The sequence below is a fragment of the Osmia lignaria genome, chromosome 15 (assembly GCF_051020975.1).
Source record: "Osmia lignaria lignaria isolate PbOS001 chromosome 15, iyOsmLign1, whole genome shotgun sequence".
Taxonomy (NCBI): Eukaryota; Metazoa; Arthropoda; class Insecta; order Hymenoptera; family Megachilidae; genus Osmia; species Osmia lignaria.
Window position 1 is genome coordinate 5,901,092 of NC_135046.1, and position 23,231 is coordinate 5,924,322.

A 23,231-nucleotide genomic window follows, 5' to 3' on the forward strand; every position below is an offset into this window, starting at 1 on the left:
TCATTTCATATTCATATCAAAGGATAAATTCACACCTTGGTGCATTTTATTTTGAATTATATTTTCTCCATCTTAATTAGTATTAGTTTGAATATTGAAATTTCAGGAAAATGTCATTAAAACGTTAACAATTGATTAATTTTTATAAGTTTATATTAAAGAACATTCGCGTGTGCCATCGATTTATAATATTGAATTTAGTCGTTTTACTTATTGCAATTTTGTAGGATAATAACTGATAATCATTACATGTATGAATGTATGTAAATTACAGTTATTATGAAGAATACGATAAATAATTCACAAAAAAATTCCAAGGACTTTCAAAGTAAATTTCTTCTGTCAGCCTAATTAATTTTCAACATAAATTGGAATCATTATCCATAAGAATTTTCTGTCAAACCACTTTCCACGATGAAGAAATCTTTTTTAATTGAAATTCAATAAACGTACTTATTATTCCTGAGCATGAGAGAAGCATACTGAACTTCAATGTCTCTCATGAATGAATCAGCTAGCTTAAAGCTATAATCACGATCACGTTCATTCACGTTGAAAACTGTGTTAGAACACTCGGTTTAATTGCAGCTACGCAATGAAATGTCATTACGCAGTGGACGGTGGGTTATTAAAAAAAAAATTATTATCCCCTTGCATCCGTTTTTCCTCGAGCGTGTGAACGTTTAAAAGCTGCAAAAATATTATGACTCTTGTATGCTTTCTTGCTTACATGCATTCTTTATGGTTACAATTTAGTGCTATTAACCGTATTAATCTCTCTGTACATACAACCTTCGTGTCGAGCTCGCGTCTACCTCTTTTTTCAGCCTTCTTAATTATAAAAGGGAAAACATAAAAATTACAAGAATATTATTTTTTCATTCCTTTTGCTGGAGTTCGACGCAGAGCACTTATGTTAATAAACACAGAAATATAAAATTTTGTTGCAATAAGTTAAAGCGACGATTATTTTCAATCAGAAAAAGAACTACAAGAAGACCACTACAAATCTGACAATTTTACATAATAAAACTTACAGATGACTAGGCACGTTGAAGAAACGAATAATTTCATCTACAGACGTGAAAAATTCTGCTCGATCAACAAGAAAAATAATTGATCCCTGAGAAATACATGAATCAGCCGTTTCTTCAGAAAATAGCTGCTGTGTCTTTACGTTTTCGCATAACAACTGTGTCGGTTGTTTTTAATCTTAGGTCGTTTCGATCATCTACGTGGCTTTCAATTGCTAACCTTTTATGATTGTAGCCTCGTATTATAGCATTTACGATTTCCCCGATCGCTTATTTCCCTGCAAAACGCGATCTCGAACGGGACAAAACATAGAATGGGAGGCTACTTCGAAGGATTTCAAACATTTATAACTTTTATAAATACAAAAAAAGAAAACAAACAAAAATACTACGACCTAAAAATAATCTGTTTTGACATTTACTTAGACGAGTCTAGTTTAGAGAAAAAGGAAGTATTATAACCCTCTCTTTTTAGACACTGATCCTCTAAAATAATTCTAATGAAAATCTGTAGATAAATCATTTGAAGATTACAATTAGACAAATTCAAATACTAATTCAGTCTTATAGTTGCCAATTTCGCACATTAAAACGTAAACAAAATAATCTTAATACATTGACTGCCATGGGGGTCACTAGTGACCGACACCTAAAATTTTGTGTAACTAAATATTTAGCAAAAGAAGGGAGATAATCTATTAAAACTATCAGAATACTAATTCTGATCGTATCTTTAATAATTACAGGTTTAATATGTCTGACTACACATAGTCTTTTCTACTGTAATAGTCAATGTGTTAACATTCATTTCTGACAGAAAATCAGTATAGCATAATTTTTCATACCATCAGTATAATCTGGTATTTTAATACACGCTAGAACGAACAGGTTCCAGAACCAATTATATTCGTTCTAGCACACTGCACTGTAATTTAAAGAAATTCACGGTTGCACCAGTCAAGGAATCATACGAGTTTAGTCGATCGACATTTCTCAGCGAAAGCTCGGTTCATAAAGAATTCCATCCACGATGGGCAACGACTAGCAGCCGAGTAATAGAGCGAGGGCGCGGATTGGTAGTAATCTCGGGACGGGGGCCAAGGAATCAAATCCACGTTGGCCCCCTCCTCGATAATGGTCGGCTAAGAAACAACGAGCAAAACAAGTTCGCGCGTAAGATACGAAATTGGTTGGCCTGGTCCGCGCCCCTAAAGAGCGAACGCGCAACATTCCGATCCATTACAATTACCGAATAATTCCAATGTTGGCCCACATTGGGCCAAAGGAACCCGAAATTAGGTTGATTAGAGGCTACCGTTCGTAAGGATCGCCACTACCGGAATTTAACCAGTTATTATATAGATACGAAGCCGAGCGAGATGGAAAGAGTATGTTACGAATGGAACATCGAAACTTTGTTAAAACATATGTATAAAATATAATTTTAGTGTTTCAACTGGGGACTGGTATTTCAAATTTTGAATAATCAGATATTTAATAAAAGAGAAGAGAATGCAAATTTTAAATAATATTAATATTGTATTAGTAATGCAAGATATTCTTAATAATTACAGTTATAGAATGATTAGACCAGCTTTCCTTAAAATTATGAAACGAGATACAGTTTTTGACCCCAGAAATTTAGCTACAGAAAAAATTCAGCTTGATAACACAAGTAGAAGAAAGAAACAATTAAAAGTAAAGGAAGAAGAGTCGAAATTGAAGAGTACGAGAAGAAGGATAAGGTGAGACCTGTTTCTTTCACCTGTGCCACCGCGAGCAATAAATAACCGTCAGCTTAGCTGATTTTACTGCCGCGTGTTTGGGTGATCCCAATAACGCCGACCGAAGAAGGGACCAATAATGCGAAGAAAACCAATCTTCGCGCTAACTAGCCATTCAAACGGCACAACTGCCAGACAAGTCGTCGAAGGACCCTGGTTAACCTCTGAAACGAAACGGTTTCAAGCCTATTTCGGTATTAAAGAATTTGCAAGGAACGTCATAACCGAGTGGGCGGAAACGCTTGCTGGTATCTACATACCTATGTATCATCTTGCACCAGCCTTCTCTTATACCTTTGCATGCATTCTTTTGCAAACTTTATCTAATTTTTAATTTAATTTTTATTTTTTTATATGTAGTCAGACACTTTGGAGCTCAAGTTATAAATTTTCAAATTTAAGCTCTCAATTTTCTATTTTGTACCTCATAGAGGCTGTCAAATTAAAATTTCATAAGAGTATTATTTCGATTGGAAAGGGAAATGTGAAATGATAAGTGTCACATATCCTGCGAAATATACGACCGTTAAATATTTTTCAAATAAACATATCAACATAAACATCAACAGTCTAGTCATTATTCCTACGCTTCTTTCGGACTTTTACACCATTCGCAGAAATGATAGCTTGTAAACTGTGCGCAAATACGTGGTACGTGCATTACACTTGATCAAGTAGTACAATATATAATGGACAGTATGGATGAAATAACATAAAACGTTGTTAGGAAAATCGATCAGGGTAACGAAGCTCGTTCGCGATTATTACCACACGGATACTTTTCATACCAATTTAATGACTGCTTATCCCTGCAAACGTGTTTCCGATCAGCCTGTTGTCATCCGCGTGGGCAGACGAGCATCTCGAAGCCACGATTCCTTGCGTACCAATAATTGCTCCTAGATGGTAGCCATTAAAACGAACGATTTATCACCCGGTGAATCGTAATTCAAATGGACTATATGAAACGTATCGTCTATAATTAAATTATATCGTAGCCTATCAATAATCCGGAAATTTGAAAAGAAACGGCAAAATGGCACGAGCGAGGAAAGATATTCGATTGATATTTATCTTGCCTTACCGTTTTCTACCAATTCCTTTCAAAAGCGAATTCATTTCACAAATTAATTTTGTGGAAGAGGAATCGTCGTACGATGAAATATGTTGCAGTTATATCATTATTTTTTATCAAAGCTCGAGTCTCAAATTAATACTATTAATTATTACTAGATTATTTACTATAATTAGCAAGTTTTCTATCCTGCTGAACGTAAAGGCCACTGTTATCACCAGGTCAATTATTAAAGCAAACACTCTAACGCTAAATTACATATTCCAAATGGCTATCGTTCGCATACAGATATCATATCACAGATCAAATTCCAATCGACAGGTTTGCAAACAAGCTGAACCTTTAGTAGTTATTTACGCGAGTAATCAGCTCCTTAAACGCGGACAAAGTATCGCAGAGAGAAAAAAATTAATTTTACGGTTCACGATTCCTGCGATCAGATAATCCACACGCATGCCGCTTAATTATTAATGCGAATGCATCCTGCACTTGTCTGCTAATCGTGCGCTTGATCACGAACGCATCGATGCGTGTCTACTATTTTGACAAAGTTGCACTCTCTGTTTCTTACTCCTACAAACAGGTAATTACCCATTAAAGTGACATTTTATTTTTTCAGGCTGCCTTTACGTGTCATATAAAATTAATTAAAAAATTTATAATTACTCTTAGGAATGATAAGAAAATGAAGAGACAAACTATCTACTATGTATCTACTATGTAACAGAGAATCGGACTAAATTAAAATAACTTTTATAAAAAATTAAGTCCTTCTCTATAGAAATTAATTCTTATTCTTCAATCATCGACGTTATTTACCGTTTCCATTAGGAATGTCGAGTTTCGACAAATTTCATCCCCGTGCGTCGCTAGAAAATTCGTGGCCGTAACAAATGTCGATGAGTAACGAAGGTGAAGAACGGTTGATTGAAACGTCAGTGAATAGGAGTTATGTGGCTGTGTATACATTCCACTCTCAAACCTTATGTAGCACATACTGTGTGTCATCTCTACAACAAATTTCTAACCAGATACCATAACAAAGCGAAACCTATACTTCACTCTAAAATTAAACTGTACATAAATAAAAAATTCTGCGTACAATTTGGAGTATCAAGCTTAATGAAATCTGAATTAAATTATAATTGATTTTCAACCCTTTTACTGCTATGAGCGCTATTGTTTGACACACTAAAGAATTATGACCGTCAAAATTAATAAAAATTGACAAATATTTTGTATTATATTTTTAATAAAAGTTCATGAATTACCAAAGTCAAGGAGTATACTTTCTTAAACCCTACTTCACTTCTAAACACACGCTTTCAAACCTAACGATCCCAACAAGCTTGTCCAAACGAACCGAAGAACATAATCTCTCCGCGAGGCGAAGTAAAAGAGATTCGCGTGACGGTCGGAAACCCTTGGCGGAGGGTTGGAAACTCGCGTCGGCGATTTACGCTTGTAAAACAGCGGCGAACTCGCGGCTGGCGCGAGCCACTCGCACGCGCGACCATTGACTCGCGCAATAGAGGCACACCGTCGAGAATGATTCCATTGTGGCAAGATTTTACGAGTCCGCTGTTAAAGCCTGTCATTACAGGCCTGGCTCTGCGGTTACCCGCGCCGGGATCGCGTGAACCCGCGGCCGACGCCGTTACGAAGAAATTCCCCAATGATTTACCGCTCAATTTTATGAACTTATATTCCATAAGACTGACGTATCTATTTCACTTAAACGCGTCCCCGGGGCGCATGACGAATTGCGAGTCGTAACGCCATTGTGCCAGTTTATTACCCGCGGCCAGGTGTACGTTTCAGATACGAGATAGTTGGAAATGAATGGGACGCGTCGTCTATCTACGCCAGACCATGGGATTCTACCTAATTATCGAACAATATGGTACTTTAAACCGTACTTTCGTTTAACCTCTTGAACCCTAGGGGCGCGTATACACCTCCGCTCGTAAATACGTGGACATCGCGTTCTAAAGCGAAAAAATGCGATTTTTGACAATTAAGCATGAATAAAATTTAATCAAATTTAAAAAAGGTGCGTTTTAAATTTTCATTATAAGAAAATTCTGAAAAGCGGCCTTCGCTATTTTTCTTCAGATTTTCAACCAATTGTCATTTTTAAATTAATTCTTCTAGATTCTCGACAAAATTCAAGTAGTTTAGAACAATTTTAAAAAAGTTATTATGTCTTGGGGCAGTCAACGTGTTAACACATTTGTCACATTTTTCGATCTCTCTGTCACAGAATTCGAGGAATTGAAATACACGGAAAATTTAGTTGATATAATCTAATAATTAATTGAATGTCTGTTTGAAACCTATGAAATAGTGTTCTGTGAAGTTCATACGTTCGAGTGCCTGGGGCTATTGCAGGAATACATATGAAATAGCAGTGTTTTTCTATACGTACGACAATTATTCAATCATCTATCATTTGATAGTTTTATAAGTGCATAAGGGATCCATTAAAAAAAATACACAAAATCGAAAATCAAAGAACACTATTCCTAATTAACTCTCACATCCTAACTTTCTCGTCAAGATAACAGATCCAACGCAAAGGTATATCTTGAAAAGAGTTTACCATTTGATGCATTCTCGCGGTGTTGTAGTAGTCTAGATTCGGCATCCGGCCTCTCGTAGGATAAACTTGAACAGACGAACAGACACAGGACACAGAATCAATGGAACGACTAATGTCTAAATCTCTGAAAGGAGATTCAGAAGGATCTCGATCATCCTATGCTCGCGTACTCCTTCGCACTCGTCGATCACTGTTCGCGCACCACTGAAAACAATCGTACAATCCAAATGGCGATACGTCACTCCGTGACGTGGCACGAGTTCGCGCGAGGACCATCCGGTTCCGGTCCTCGCGACGATCTAATCTAATCAGCGTCTAAACGCGAACCACTGGACGCGACACACGCGTGCACCGGTCGGGTCTACTCGTAAATTTTCGCGCACTCGTAGGAACGAGGGTTCGGGAACTCGTGTTTGTTAACCGGCTACCTGTCTCTGCGGGGCTCGGGCCAGTTTCCAACGAAAGCCGACGATGGTGACGAGGTGGGACCGTTAGGGACAAAGAAACAGCTCGGTGCAGAAAGAGGACAGAGAAAAGGGAGCGAAGAAAGCGAGATATATCGAGTTACCGGCACAGAGGATATTGTTTTCCGATATCGCGACCTTTGTGTATGGGTATTCGCCTTAAACCGTCGTACACGCAGGAAGACTCGAGGGTTACTGCGCCCGCGGGGCCTTAGCTACCAGATAGACGCGTCGGCGAACCGGCTCGGGGTGGGAACTGGGATGGGCCTTAAGGCCTGAATCCTTTACGAACCAACGACCATTGGTCGACCGGTTATGGAACGGGCCCAATCCTGGCTTTCTCCTTCGCGAATGCCACCTGAACACAGGACGCCCAGCTCGTACCCGATTGGTCAGCCTACCGATGCCAGCTTGCATCGCTCGCTACGCCGCTCTCCTCTGTCGCGGATAAACCCCCGGATAATGTCATGGGCATTTTATTTCTTGAATAAAGGATGAGTCTTTATCTTGTACACTCCTCTACCTCCCTCTGCCGCGGACCCCTGATCCTGTGCCCTGATATCGCTGAATACGGAGAAGGTACCGGCTTTGGACCCGTTCGGGTTCTCGTTTTGTCTCGCGTAATTCGACCGATGTCTGCCACCTTCGCGGTTTGCTTCGATTCTTTGGAAATTCGTTACGAGAACGAGAGATGTTCTCTTTTTCGTGGAAAGAGAATGTTTTGTGAAGTGAATCTGTGGTGAAAACCTTTTTGGAACGAAAGGTACTTTTGTTTATCAAATCTTTGAAGATGGATGTTTCATGTTGCGAGGGTAATTAAAATGGTACAAAATTTATAATAATTCGAAATACTTATTGATTTCTACAGAAATTTGAATGATAAAGGAATCATAGATTCTTTTGGATTTTTTAAAATTTTAGTGCCAAAGTACTTAGTTATTTATTAATTTCTCTACCTTTAATTATTAATTTTCCTATCAAATTAATATCAAGTTAGCTTAACCTCGGAGTTAGATATTTTTTCACCAGAATTACACCTATCTCCAGACTTTTATTTATTTTTACGATATGATCAACAGATCTCTAGAAAGCTGAATACTATGTTTTCTGTCGTTTATCGTGAACGTTTCTACCCCTGTTGAGAAGGGTGCGGCAATGATAATCGCGTTATTTTCACGAGGACACGGTCGATTGTACGACTACACGGTTCCGATCTTTGCTGACCACGCGACCACGTTCAATGCGGCTAGTTCCATCGTTCTGGTCGACGACCCTATTTAACCCGAGGCCAGTCCAGAGGGTAGATTTCTGATCGGCTACCTGACCAATGAACGAATGAATGAAATTCCTTCGACCGTTTCGTAGAACATAGCTGTCCTCTTCGACTTTATTACTACTACGAGCCGCAGCTTTTTGTATCTTTGATGGTGGTCATCTTCATTGATGAGGTGTGCTGAATTTTAAGTCGACCATTCGAGTGGCATCGTTGATACCGATTGTGAATGCAAAACATCGTCCGCTTAATCTGAATACTCTGCGCTGTTATTTAAAATACAGTAATAATAACCTTTTTGCGTTATTAATCGCTTAAGAGTTGCGAAGGTCTTTGATTTTTATTCTTGAAACTAAACCATCCCAAGGGTCCTTTTAGGCACCTTTGACCTTTCGAGTGTTAAATTTGCGTCATTTTAATAATTTTCAAGCAATTAGATTATCATTAACTCGAGACCGAACGAGTCCGACGGCTCTAGCAAATCAAAGTCTAATCATTCAAACAAGATTAATGATCTATCTACATAATGTACCGTGTAATTTACTGGTAGTGAAACCACGATTAATGGAGAAGATTTAATTCAATAAACGTTCATGATTCAGGCACTGAAAATATCTTATTTGTAATGTGTATATCTGAAGTGGCCGAAAAAATTTGTCCCATTCCAGGCTTACGAGCATCTAATCGAGATCAAAATGTTCTGATGAATGTTCCCTTTGCACGGGATGTATGCGTATGAACGTAGCCGGAATTCCAAAGATGAAATTACCTTACGAGGAATTCCTGAATCGGTTGTACGAACGCGGCAGTTAGGAGCGAATCGTGATAGCCCAGGGCGTGCACGCGAGCTTACAAGAAAATTTCAGATCGAGCTGGCGAAATTGTAAGGGAGGCCTTTTAACGAGATGCGGTCATCACTGTGGCCCAAAACCTACGCTCATCCCTTCAGCGCGACTATATCGCTTCTTTTTTTATTTCACAAATTAACAACGATCGTGTTTTGAATATTTTCCATGCCTATTTTCTTGTCACGTTTATCAATTTTACTATAGTTCAGTAGTTTCTACAGCTTGAAATTAAATTTCTGCTGATCGCGTTTGCTTTTGTGTCTTTTGTCGTTACAGTTTTATTGAAGGTAGTCTGGTGGTTTGTGTTATAATATTTCAGATTACAATTGAAAGGTAGTAAAAATGCGTAACAAGAATAAATACGAATAAATATTTACTTCTATAATAAACAGGCAGGACATAGACATTTCGTTCGACTTGTATCCTTTAACCCTTTAAGGTAGATGACCTCAGATATTCAATGAAGCTCTTCTAACAAAATAAAAACACTTATATTATTTAACGTACCTAAATAAAAATTATTCAACAACTATACAGGGCTAAGACTACAGAGACTTCATCCTTAAAAAATTAATAGGACAAATTCAAGGTTCTTTTAAAACAAGAATAAAATTCTACCCTCCGAAAAAATCACAAAGCTATTAATACCGATTTTGTTATACCGATCAAAATTCACACGTAACACCATAAAATAATCCAATAGGTACACTGAAGTATGCTTTAACCAACGAGGTTCTACAAGCAATTAAATTCCTTCCATCATCCTCCACTATACATTTTTTCCTTTTTAATCCACCACAAGAATCTAAGCTGTATTACAACATTTTCTAACGCTCCATCATCCAGAGAAGCGTTTGATCAACCAGCCAAAAGCGAGACAGTTTCTAGAAGATGGTTCCCTCTGGAAGGTACAAAAGGATGCAAGCGTTCTATACACCCGGCTGATACGTATTGCAAATTTAAAGCAGCGTATATCTCAGGGCGTAACCAAAGAGGTAGTAGGTAGGTTGGTAGGTAGGAATAAGGGATCTTATTGATCTGGTAGCCCGGGGCGTGTCATCCTGGGCTGTTGGCCGCAGGGAGGACCGCGGCTAACCCTAAAGCAAAGGGGGAATCCCCGTGGTTGGCGCATGCGCCCACGAGACCGTTTTCTCTGCCCAGAGGGCTAACTTACACCAATCACCAGGAGCTAGAAACCCTTTTCGCCGACGGGGCTCGCCAAGAACTTCCCTCTCAGAGGGAGAGAACGGCTATATATCGCTGGCTGATCGTCCGTCTGCTCTGCCCTCTGCTCGCTCGAAATCGCCTCTATTCGACTCGGAATGTTTCCCTCGTGGCGTCGGGCAAAGACACCATTCAACGACCGAAGATTATTATTACTGCCCATTATTATTCTGCTCTTTGTTAACGCCTGCTTCTACCTGTTTCATCCTTACGTATTTCAAATTTTTTACATAGTAGCTACTCGAACTGATATTTAAATTCTACTTTGGATCTATTAATTATAGATAAGATAATGAAGATAAAGAATGAAATTTTAAGATAAAAAGGTGTGTAGAAATAATTTTCTTGATTTTGTGAAAATTGTCGAAGTAGAATACTAATTCATTGGGTGCCCTGGTTAGGTTTATATATATTCTCTTGAAAGCATTGAATTATTCTCGCAATATAACATAGAATTACCAATTATATCAATGAGGAAGGTACTAGGCTTCCAATCGCGACCGTTCGCGAAATTTGCGAGCAGAGATCGAGTAACCGATTATCGAGCGTTCCTCTATCATTGCATTGGAACAGGGCGATCTGTTATTAGTTTCGTGGCCATAAAGAAACTAAACGCGTTTAACATATGGCACGACGATCTATGCGCTTCTAAACCAGTTCTCGGAGTTGTATGAGTTATAAAGACATTACACTTGTAACCCTGTAATTACAAGAGTCCAGTGACTGTAATATTTCCGCAGGCATTCTTCTTCGAGAACCTCTATGGCTTTGTTATACTAATTGCGTTTGCAAATAAATAAATTCGTACCTTGAGGTGCGATCAGCCCTCGATTTATGTTCACGACGCTGTGATAGTACCGAGAAGAGTTGCATTTTACTTCCGGTTCATCTGTAACCTTTGAATTATTTCTGTACCATAAACTTGAAAATTTTTGTCAAATTTTATTTATAATTAGATTTAAATTTAATTTTAGGCTCTTTTGTATTTTCATTTTATTTCTTTAGATTATACTCGATAAGATTACTCGATTTAGATTATACTTAGATCATTACGATAATGTAAAAACAAACATGAAAATTAATTGATAATTAGGATTCTAATGTGTTTTAATAAACACGATCATTTCTACTGAGGTAACACGTTGCTATGTCAGCGCCACAGTGGAAATAGATCCGTGTGGTCAGACACGATTCAAACTGCAGTTATTTAGAATAGTATTATTTCATTTTTCAATTTGAGCTTTCTATTTTCTATCTTTTGTAACCAGTTTCCTTCAATTTTCCTCAACTTTCATCCTTTTTAGTTATTCCATTAACCTTCAGATAGCGGACTATGGAGAAAGCTCCAATTTAAATTTAATTTTGTATTTCACATTATTCTTTTCTTTTTTTAATTTCACACTGTTCTTTCAAAATTAAATTTAAAATATATGAATTTCCTTTGTATAAAAATTATACATTTAGGTTAATATTCTTGTATATGTTTTGCACGTTTGGGTTTCGATTGACCCAGGCTCCGCTGTTTAAGGGTTAAATAACTCTGTGTAGTGTCAATTACTGCCGATTCCAATGGCTATCGACCACTTAACGCTTTCTTATTTTCCCTTCACAAGAAATAATTCCTGAATCATTTACCAAGTCATATCTGTTTTTGCTACAAATTTGAAAACTGTCAATATCTCAATAATATTTCCAACTTAATTAGACAATATGTTTCCCTTCCGGAGAACATAATGGACTGTATCGACCTTTGGCTGGTCGTAGCAATCCATTCAGAAGGTAGCTGGTAGTTCTATCACTCGGGGCGTAATCTGTCTGCGTTTGTCTTCGCGTAACAGAACAGGGTCCAAGTTTCAAAGCGAAGCGACAGCCAACGTCCGGCCAACGACAATCACGTCCGACGTGGTGGTGACGTGACTCTCGGACCCTTTGAAAGATCTTCAACGAGACTCACTCGTACGTGGGCGTACAAGCGGCGATATTTAACGAGCAGCCTAACTATTGGTACTTATTCGCCGCGGTGTTTACACGCACCGTGTTATGGACTTCTTTCGCAGACTCTTCTTGTCGCTATCCGCCTCGGAGCGAGCTAGCCTCGGCTGGCTCGCGCGGTGCTCGTAAATCACCGTGAAAGTCGGCGTCGCACTTCTTCGAGGATGGAAGAGTTGTGCCATGCGAAACAGTTCGGATGTTGAAGAGAACTGGACGTTAAAGTTCGTTTTAAACTGACATTTGTCGCGCCAAGCTTTTCCGGCTATAGTTTGCCGCAATAAAATAACAGCTCCAAAAAATTAAAATTCTTTCTTTTTCTTTAATAAATATTCGAATATTTTTCAAAAGTTTCAGATGACAAATTGTTGGAAATAAACGAAAATGTAATAAATTGGACTTAATACCATCATGATACTAATAAGGGATGAAGAAATGTTCATGCATCAATCATATAAAATTATCTCTGTATACAAACTTAATTAATTCATTCAAACGTTTGCTGAAACTGGAAGTTGAAATAAAACCGCAAGGGATCGTCGATGGAATTATACCCTCTTCGAAACTTTTCGCTCTCGCTGCGGAAAAATTACTTTTCCCCTCTGTTCTTATTCCTCTTGTTTTGTTGTTTGTTTTCCGAGTTGGCGGATTCCCAGAAAAGCTTTCAAGTACCCTTTACAACGGACGTTAAGAAAGAAACTGCGAATTATGTAATATCCTTTAAGGATTAAATATAAAATTCTCCGCAAAGATTATTTCCATTGATAGAATAAATTTTACAATTTTATAAACTGATGGCACTGAAACGGAAGTTAGTTTTCCATGAAATCAATTTATAATAATTTTACATGAATTATTCAATAAATGGATCAATCGCAATAGTTTAAAAATATTCAAAATAAACAGCAAAAATGTTTCCTCTTTTTTTACCTGCCTGTATTATTTTTATTTTATTTTATTTTCTTTTTGATTCGTGAAAACGTTGATCTACATTTCCGAGTGCATAGTAAATACACTTTAAAAGTCCAATTAACCGACTTGCTGTTGTCACGGTTTAATATTGATTTTTAAATATTTGTTCATAACACCTGCCGTGCGTTTTCAATCAAACATTACAAATATGTTAATAAGATGGATATTGATATAATTTGATCGAAGCATCGAAAATTGCGTTTACGTTATTCGTGAAACTATCGAAACCAGTTTCGATGTAAACTCGTCGAATACGATTTCGGTAAACAGCCGTTGGAAGCTAATAGTTGCACGCTGTGTGCACAACTAGCTTCCGGTAAACGCGCGTTGCCTGATTAATCGAAAATTTCTGATATCAACGATTGCTGTGTATGTTAAACCAGTTGCGTGATAAGTACTGGCCGATCGTGTTCAACACCGTGTTTCGATCATATTTTATCTGAAGTCGAAAACAATTAGACGTTCTTAAATGAGAACACTCTAGCGACCCTAACAATAAGAAACGAAGTTTGAAGAACTTCAATTGCCTCTTCGTTACAAATAACTTGAATGACATCAGAGATTAATTGAATCTTTTAGAAGTTAAATTGATCAAGTTTCACTAAATAAAAAACATATTATTACACAAAAATTGTATCACAATGAAAATGAAGCTGATCAGTTTATAAGTGTTTTATCTAGATGACTGATGAAACTGTTAAATCTTGTTTCAAGATTTTTAGAAGGCTTAATGCTGTACATTCTGTAACTATAATCATTAATTTGATAATTAGTGTTTCGAGTTCCACGAAGTTTGCTTCTGAAGGCAAACGGGAGACACCAGAAAGGTATTCAAGAAATGAATTTGTGTATGAGTTTTCGTTCGAAATACACGTGTACGAAGAGAAATCCGCAATCTTGCCAGCGGCGTTTCAAACTTTACTCCGTGATAGTTATCGTGTTCCGATAAATCGAGCGCGTGTTATCGTTAGACGCTGGTGAGACGTGGTAAAGCGAGAAACATCATGTTCAAACATCATAACAGAAAGAAACCGGCGAAATTTCAGTCAGACGAGCTTTTAATTGTTGCTCCAAAAACGAATGAACTCGAAATGGAAGCTTAGAAATAATCAAAATAATGAAATTCAATTAATTGCCGTTTCAAAATTTAGAACTTTTATTGCTTTTATCAAATATAATAACTATCCTCTTTGTGATTATTAGAAATAATCTACTTTAAAAATATTAGTTTTGATTTTTTCAAGTTCCAAAACTCTTATTTTACATTTGTCAAAAAATTCAAGCTCTAAAATATTCTATTACCATCCACAATTCTATATTCCCTCAAACCAGCACCCACCGTGTCTCGAGGATCGCGGCTTGTTAGATCTCGTCCAATCTGTTTTTCGGATCTGAGCGCGGCACCACGGAGGGAGCATCGAAATCGGGCACAAGGATGAACCCTCCACGAGGCGAGGATCGAAAATTCGCCATGGACCTTAGCAGATACCCTCGCGAAGGGTGAAGGGACCTTTCGCTCGTCCCCCTTGAACGTAATCCGCTCCATGTATTCTTTAGCCGAAGATAATGCATGCTCGCGGATACGAAGAGAGCGCGAAAGACGAGGAGAACAGAAGGAACAGGACGAGAGAAGCATGGAACTGGCGGATGCAGCGTTGCAAGGGGGAAATAAGGCGAAACAGGACGCCATGGATTGGTGGTGAGGCGCGAAGGGGGGTCAGACGTCGGTGCATAATCGATGATCACAGTCATAATAAATGAAGTATGTCTTGGTAGGAGGTGGGTAGGGTGTAGGTACCTGACGACGGCCCCGGGCGTCCACAGAAAGATCATCTTCTCCGGACCGTAATCCGAGGTGTGCGTCGCGTATCGCGTATCCGATCGGAATCTCCAGCACTCCCCTGGACCGGACCGAAAGTAGCTAATCATAATAACGTGCCGGTACCCTAGTACCCAGGTGCGTGCACGCCCTGCTACGATTACCCGGTATTATAAATTTCAGTTGCCCTCGACGCGTATAAACTCTCGCTCTCCTCGACGTTTTCTTCTTTCGCGAGACCGACCAGAGAGCGAGGGCAATTTGTCCGTTGATTCTTCCACCGAAGCCGAAGAAAAAGTCGCCGTGAACGAGTCGCGAGATGGCGGAGACTCGAAACGACTCTGGGGTACTGTACCGGACTCGTACCGGCGCTTATGGGAGACGAGGAGGACGTTTGTAAGTTACGTGCGTGCCGCTGGAACGAAAGGGCGGAATTGTCGCGTGCGTTTATTACACCCAACGTCCTTGGTCGTTGATTTTTTGGTCTCTCCTATGTCGCTTTCGCAGCCGGTTTGATTCAATGTACACCGCGAAGGAACATCGAGCAAACGCGGCTCCTGTGAATTATGGATCCACCGGCTCGAAATGGCTCGTTTTTGCCAGTACCGTTTCTTCTGCTGGGAAAACGGCGAACCTCCAGAGATTGTATTTAACAATATGTAATGATAACAAAATGGGAGAATCGTTAGTCGAAGCTTTTGTTTCACTTAAAAAATTCAGAACAATCGTCTTGAAAAATTCAAAACTGACAACTTTATAAAGTTGGACACAAATAACGCATCAAAGTTTCAGCAGAAGCTTCGGAGTATCGAAACAGTACTCTAACCGTGTGACCACAGACAAAGCTTGGAAATCAATTTTCAGCTGCACTGGATTCATGCTCTCTTTTGTTCCGTTTCAATGTAACCGGCGTAACGAAGATACTTTCAATCAGACCGCGTGGGTCACGGGATACTCGGCAGGGGTTACTACCCCTCGTATTCAGCTTGAAAAATGTAAACAAGTAAAATTCGAGGATCGTGCAATCGAGCAACGAAAAAATTCGCGAACTATTCCAGCAACTTTTAATTACTATTCTCAATTACTATTCATCTATTTCCCTAATCAAAAATCATCCCCCATCCGCTTCGTTGTACCCGATGTTTAAAGCAACCACCTAATCGCCAGATTGAGCTATAAATTTCCGATAAACGATATATTTGCATCGTTTAGTGCTTTTTCGCGCGAGCTGGAGCCGCGAAGGGGATGGCCGCGCGCGAAATGTACACGAACAGCGGCGGTAAGAGGGAAAGAGGAGAAACGAAGTGAAAAGGGAAAAAAGATGAGGGTAGGGTAAGGTAGAAGCGAGAGGAGGAGACAGTCGGAGTAAGGAAGAGAGAGAAAGGTATCGAAGTTGGAATTGATCGGAGGAGGAAGGATTGGAGGGTAGAAACGGAGGGTTGCCCGCAGCGCAAGCGCCCCTCAGGCGACGTCACATTGATTCCTCCGGGAAGAGCTTACAAAATGGCCGCCGGCGTTCCATTCCTTCCTTGCTATTCGTACGGGGTAGGCTTCCGTCTATCTAGGTCTCTTTGTCTGAGGTGTATGCGAATATGGGCGGCTGCTGTGGCGCACGAGGCACCGGGGCGGGAGGTGTGAGGAAATCGATGCACCTTGGAGAGAGGAACCCGCGAGTACTCCTCTCCCTGCGTATAATCTTGCTAGAGCTTACCAGCTCTCACGAAGCCGCCGGATGGCTGGCTGGATGCCTGTGTTTGCTTGGATGGATAGAGAGAACGAAGAAGAGTTGCCAACGCGGAAGGAATTGAATTATCAACCGAGGCGGAAGGTGCAACCTCTAAAGATAAACCGGCTTCCTAAAGTGAATCTTAATCTGATACTAGCGATGTAACCGTTTGCCGGATACTCCTGGCAAATCAGCTTGCTTTCGGTCGTTCGTTCGTTTCTGCGTAAGGGTTGCTTGGACAGAAAGTGCAGAATATACAAACAGTATCGAGCATTATGAACGTTTGTCGATTTTATAAAGAATTCTGCGGTGAAAAACAAAACGGAACCGATGAAATCGTCTTTCCAGGAATTATTATTTATTTAACAGCAGAATTATTCAGTATGGATACTATGTTGAATATTTGTTGATATTCAAGTTATATTTCAGGTGTGCTCATTAGAAATTACAGGGATTTCGAGTTTGCTGCTAATTAAAAAACTTTTTCAATCAATTTTTTGCTTGCATAATTCATTCTTTGGTTTAACAGTCTCAGTTACTTTCATTTTTATTCAAATTTTTGTTACTGTATATATTACTAGCATTTTTTATCAATATTATGAAAATAATATGAAGAGGGTTAGTACTAAGTTTATATGGAAACATCTGCTCAATTGCAGATAATTTCGATACAGTCAGAGAGTTAAGCTGCAGCTCAGTAGGCGTCGAATTGCAAAATTTCTGGAAACAAAGAAAACCGCAGATGGAATCAAGAATGTCACGCAACTGGTAATGACCCGGTGAGGTTGTTGAAATTTGCATAATTGAAAGGATGTAAGCGTTGCGATCGCTGGGAACATTTTTAAACACGCGAACTCTAAGTTGGACGATTCAACCCCTTTTCTGATAATATCGAGTTACACCTGTGACCTACGTATAATTCAATTGCGATAAACTTGGATCACATTGGTAGTTATTAAACTACGAATGTTCATGCAAATATATATTTCATTATTCATATTTTACGTATTCTAAATGTGTTTTATTAAAAATGAGTTAAATATAAGAAGAGTAAAATAAAAAGCTTGTAAAATTTACTTTATAAAATTTTACCCATATTTTACCCTAAAATAATACCCATTTTTGAATACATTTTTAGAAGAAATATCGTGAAGATGTATATTTGCATAAATATCCATAGGCTACTAATTATAATTTGTACAATTTAAAATGGCTAAATTTGCATCTAATATCTCTAATACTTTACCCAACCTTGACAGGCATAATTATTAATAAAAGAATTAATGAATTATGAAATTACCTAATTGTACAAAACAGAGAATTGCACAACTTCTTGTTATGCTTCTATTATGAATGATTGTTGTTCCGAATCAGCATTATCTACACGTTGCTTCTACCGTGTTAATTAACATCACGGTTGCACAAATATTACTATTCAATTTAATAACCGAGTAACAATGAAACGTCACATTCTGTTAATATAGAATATCCATTACATAAATACACAAGACTTGTTAACCAAATAATACCATTGTTTAACTTATAATCAAACGATCGGTTACAATGATAATCTTCTTTCATTTTCATTTGAACGTGACTAATAACGCGAACTCATTAACAATATTCTCCTTCCGTATCGATATCAAAGTAATGACCTTTTACGATCACTCGACGGATCGAATGATAGCCGTATCTTTAAAGTGCGCACGTAGCGGGCGAGCGATGTGTTTATGCAAATTTACTAGGGTACTTGCTCACGTGCGTAAGTACACACGAAGCGTGGCGATATCGAATGTTTCGCCGGGAGTTTCGTGTGCAAATGGAAAGCTTCGGTTTGCGGTGACCATGAAATGGTCGCCTATGAATGTAATATGCTGCACATCGAGGCTGGCACATATTACCGTTCCACATTCTGATTTACAATGGAAATAAATTGAAAACTAAACGAAATTCCCTTTTACATATAGGTAGATAGTTTAAATCACCATCCAATTTAAACTATTTTTTTATATTCCAATTTTCTATCAATTAAGTTTGTCAGCTGTGTTTTTGAAATATATGTTCTCAGAATTGAAGGCTACTATAAATATTAGGTCTACCGAAAAATTCTGTCAGTTTTTGAATTAAAAGAAAATAATACATTTATTAATATTTACTGAACAATATAATTTTCATCGTTACTATAATGACCAATAAAATGGTAAAAAGAAGCAGTCATAAATATTTTAAACGAACGCGTTCGTACGTGTTGGAAGTTGAGATGGCATTATCGGACAGACCTAATTAGTAGATCTAGTAATTATAATTAAGAAGGTTTTCAATTAATATTCATAAGAGAATGAAAATATGAATAAGCTCTTAGGGATTGAAATTAGTACAGAATATTGATGACCCCATAATGAAGTAACTAAAATTAGAGGAGAAACGAAACGGACAGGGCAGAATTGTACCGCCCACCCGTATCCTCACCTGTCCTCGCTCTTTTCCGCCGCGCCGAGGTCGTTGACGCACGTCTGAGCACTTGCTGCCACGAAACAGCCCCGTCTCAAACGAATATGCATACACATACTCGCATAAATATCCGTCAGCCGGAGCGATTCTTTTGGTACATTTAATCGAACAGCCTCTCCGCCGTTAGTGGCTCGCCTCTAAATGGGAAACTCCAGTCTGCGGTGACCATGAAATGATGCTTCAATATGCATGCGGTACACCGCGCTCTCTCACCCTTTTCCTCGTCCCGTTTCATCCACCTACGTGTACACGATACCTTCCACCCCTCTTCTCTCCGCCGTTGTTCCGTGTCTCTCGTCTCACTTCTCTGCCTCTCGTCAGACACATTCTCCATGGGGGTGGTTGCTGGTAATGCCGGCTGGATCATTATCCGCTCTCTTTCCCTCCCCTCGTACGAGGCCTATCTTCCTGTCTCTCTTCCTCGATTCTACACCTCCCTCTAACCAACTGCACATGTATGTATATTCGCGTTTCTCCGCTTCTGTCTCCGTCGTTGTTCATCCAGCATCCATGTCTCTTCTCATCTCTATCTCTCTCTCTTTCTCCCTCGTTCAGCTTTTTCTATTCTGTCCCTTTCCCTGTCACGGCCTAGTCGCGGCTGCCTCCTCTCAGCCGCTTCCCGGCAATCGTGATTTCCCGTCCCCGGTGCCGACGGTTCAACGTAAACCGAGAACTGCCGCCGCATGAGACCAGGCCAGATGTGACTACACACACAGTCCGTTCCGTGTCCCGCGGGTTATTGAAATTCCCGCGCGCGGACCAGCCCGCCGCAACCCCGTTGCCACCACCGATCGTACCGTATATTTCTCTCCGTTCGTCCTTCTCCCTCGCATTTTCTCTTTCCAACTTTATCGCCGTGCACTTTTCACCGTCGTTCGTGGCGCTCTGCTTTTTAATCCTTTTTCACATTATCCCTCGTTTCGCCCGTATTTCTTTCCTGCCTCCTCGTCCTTCCTCAGCGGCGGAGGACGATACACCAGTGCTCGTAATCCTCGCTTTTTCCGGCCCCGCTGCTCGTATCGCACGAGAAGTGCTCCGAATCGGAGAAACGTTTCGTTAGTTCGGGGAAAACGGGTTGGTCGAGATAAACGGATTGGCGAATTATAATTTTAAATTAGATCTCCTCTGAGACCCAGGAATACGTGGCGTCGCAGGGTGGCGGAAGGTTGCGCGCCTCCCTCCGCCCGACGGAAACGATTTCTGCTTACTTCTCCGCCCGCTAATCGGTCGCTTTGTTCTAACGCCGAGGGAAATCAAGCTTCACGCGAATTTCCGTGAACAGGAATCGCCACGCGCGACCATTATCGTGTAATTTTGCTCTCCTTTGCATATGTTACGTAAATTGTACAGTAGAATGAATATTTAAACTAAATGGCCTGTGTTTGTTTTTATTCCTGGCTCCTGTACTGCCTCAGGGCATCCTTGTATTTTTCTATGACCCTTTTTGTTGAATTGTAATTAGAATTTTTAATCAATGCAAACATTTATTTGTGGCAATGGTTAAACAAGAGGCAGTAATTAACACTTATAGTATAATCGTTCGACGTTCAATTCCCGTTACAACTGTCAAAGCTATAAATTTCAAAGCGATAGTAACCCAGTCGATAAATAGGATAATTACCAAAACTAGATAATAGGGGTCCTCTGTTTTACAAATGGTATTAGGATAATTAATATATCAAATGTAATAATATTTAGTAATCTATAAATTTCGTTTTTTAATATTGTCATTACTAAACCCCAATCACTCCTTCGATATTAATCATGAAAACATAAGTGAAAATAAAAAATTATTTTGAAATATTTTAGATGGGAAAAATAATTTTCCAATTAATGAGCTCAGGGAGCACCCTTATGGTCCTTGCAAGGGTTAACTTTAAAAGTGATGCACAATTTCATAACCACTAATGAAGTTAACATCAAAAATATTTTCAGTTCTAAAAACTTTAAAAGACTATTGATTGCCTACTACCTTAATAAGACATTTAGGAAACGCCGAATCGGAACCGCTCGAAAGTTGTGTGAAATTTCAAAGCGCTGATCAAGGGAATGTATTTACCGAAGCAAATTGCACGTTCCTAGCCCTGTATGCATATTAACGGCCACGTGCCGAAAGGCCGTCCGGTTCGTCCACTTCCGCTGTGCATCCATCGAAATCTCGCGCGTTAGCGCCGGCCCGGAAAGATTGATGTTGCCGGTGTCAGCAACATAATTGAATGAGTAGCCTGGTACCTGTGTCGGCGCTCATAGCGAACACCGCCTCTGTCCTCGCTCTTAATTCTGCCGCTCGCGGGTACGTACACGGACGGGCCACCGCCTAAACCTTCGATTAATTACCAGCGAACACCTGGGACGTACGACTCGGCTCGGTGTTGGAATTGGCCTTGAGCATTCCGGCATCGATTCGATGCACGCATCCTAGGATCTCCCTCCTCTACTGGGGATTTCAATCTTGGACCATCCGACGGGCCCAGACGGGAAAATTTTTTATTCGACCAAAGAGACGTGTTCATTGTTTGATGAGAAAGAACGTTAGGATAGCAATGGTCGTGTTTCTGAGCAAGTGCGGATGGAAAGAAGTTGTTAATAACAAAGGGAGGAATGTTTGATGAGAATCGAGAAATAATTATTTATGATATAATAGAATTCTTGCGTGATTATATAGAAATTTAACGAGAGAAAAATAGGAAGATTCATATTATTTAATTTCAGTTTATCAAATTTCAAAGTTTCATAGTATTGGAGGGGATTACCTCAGGATGGCGGACCATGGAGAGAGTCCCACTTTTATTTTCTTTTTATACGTCATATTATTTTCGTTTTCTAAATTTTACACTATTCATTTTATATATTTTGTAAATTTTGCGTCGCGACTGACCCAGGCTTCTCTGTTCACGAGTTAAGCTTACTAAATTAGAATTAGAATTAGTAAAATCTAAATTTTACACCGTTCCTCTAAAAATGATAACATACAATATTCTCATCAATCTTGTATCTTGAGGTATAATATTTTGAATCATTAATCATTGTAATTTTATGTACCAGTTATCAATAAAATATCTAGTACTTTGAAATTTGAATATGACACGTCCATTGATCACTTTACTAATAATACATACAGAATCATTCAGATAAGAAAATTCAAGTTAAACATAACTGATAACATGATTTAGATGTTCTAGATAAAACAGCCTGTTGTAGATACGAAGGTGTAAATGCATCATTCTAAACTGACCTACTAAACTTTTCCACCCAAGAATTTTTAAATAATTTTGTAACGCTACCAAGTCCTACTTCAAGCTTCAACCTAAATCCCAAAGAAAAGCGGAGCTTCCATGAAAACCAGCAAAGAAGAGGGGTATCATAGACGCTCGAAGGTTCCGTGAACACCTTGAGAGTTTGTAGACGCTCGAAAAGAGGAAAAAAATCGTTTAGGAAATGTACACGTCGGCATGCATCTCACGAGCGTCATAGCGGAGAAGAGAACAAGAAGACAGCTTCTTCTTTGATGCAGCTCGTGACCCACAATCTTAGAAGGGACACTATTTTTAGATCCCTTAAAAAACATCGCTGCATTGAGGCGTGTTTGAAGCTCAGCGTCATCCGTGGCTCATTTCGCCTCGCCCTTTAACATTTTTCTCTTTTTAATGAGCAGCCCATATTCAGCGGAACGAGGCGACCGGAAACACTGTCAACCCCGGCTACCAACGTCCGAACCGTGCGTTTATTTCTCTACGTCCTGCTACTCCTCCCGGCTACCGATCGATCGCATTTACGTTAAATTTACAACTAGCACGAGAACAATTATCGTCACGTTTGTTTAGCAAACACGCGACACACGCTACAGGTCCGCCGCTGTAGGCAGAAGCATTAGTTCCGTCCGCATTTAGTTAGCCCGCCTCTGTTTCGG

General features: G+C 39.3%; 1 protein-coding gene across 6 annotated transcripts in view; it reads right to left on the reverse strand.

The window, feature by feature from the left end:
* TfAP-2 (transcription factor AP-2) overlaps positions 1 to 23,231 on the reverse strand; it is a 161,747-nt gene that overhangs the window by 94,539 nt on the left and 43,977 nt on the right. For 3 of the 6 annotated variants that reach the window (XM_034340606.2, XM_034340603.2, XM_034340604.2), the window contains exon 1: positions 6,496 to 7,143. The exons of the other annotated variants lie outside the window; for them this stretch is intronic. In XM_034340606.2, coding sequence (XP_034196497.2) covers positions 6,496 to 6,540 — 45 coding nt within the window. In that variant the 5' untranslated portion in view covers positions 6,541 to 7,143. Of the gene's footprint in view, positions 1 to 6,495; positions 7,144 to 23,231 lie in introns of those variants that run through there. 6 annotated transcript variants of the gene reach the window in all.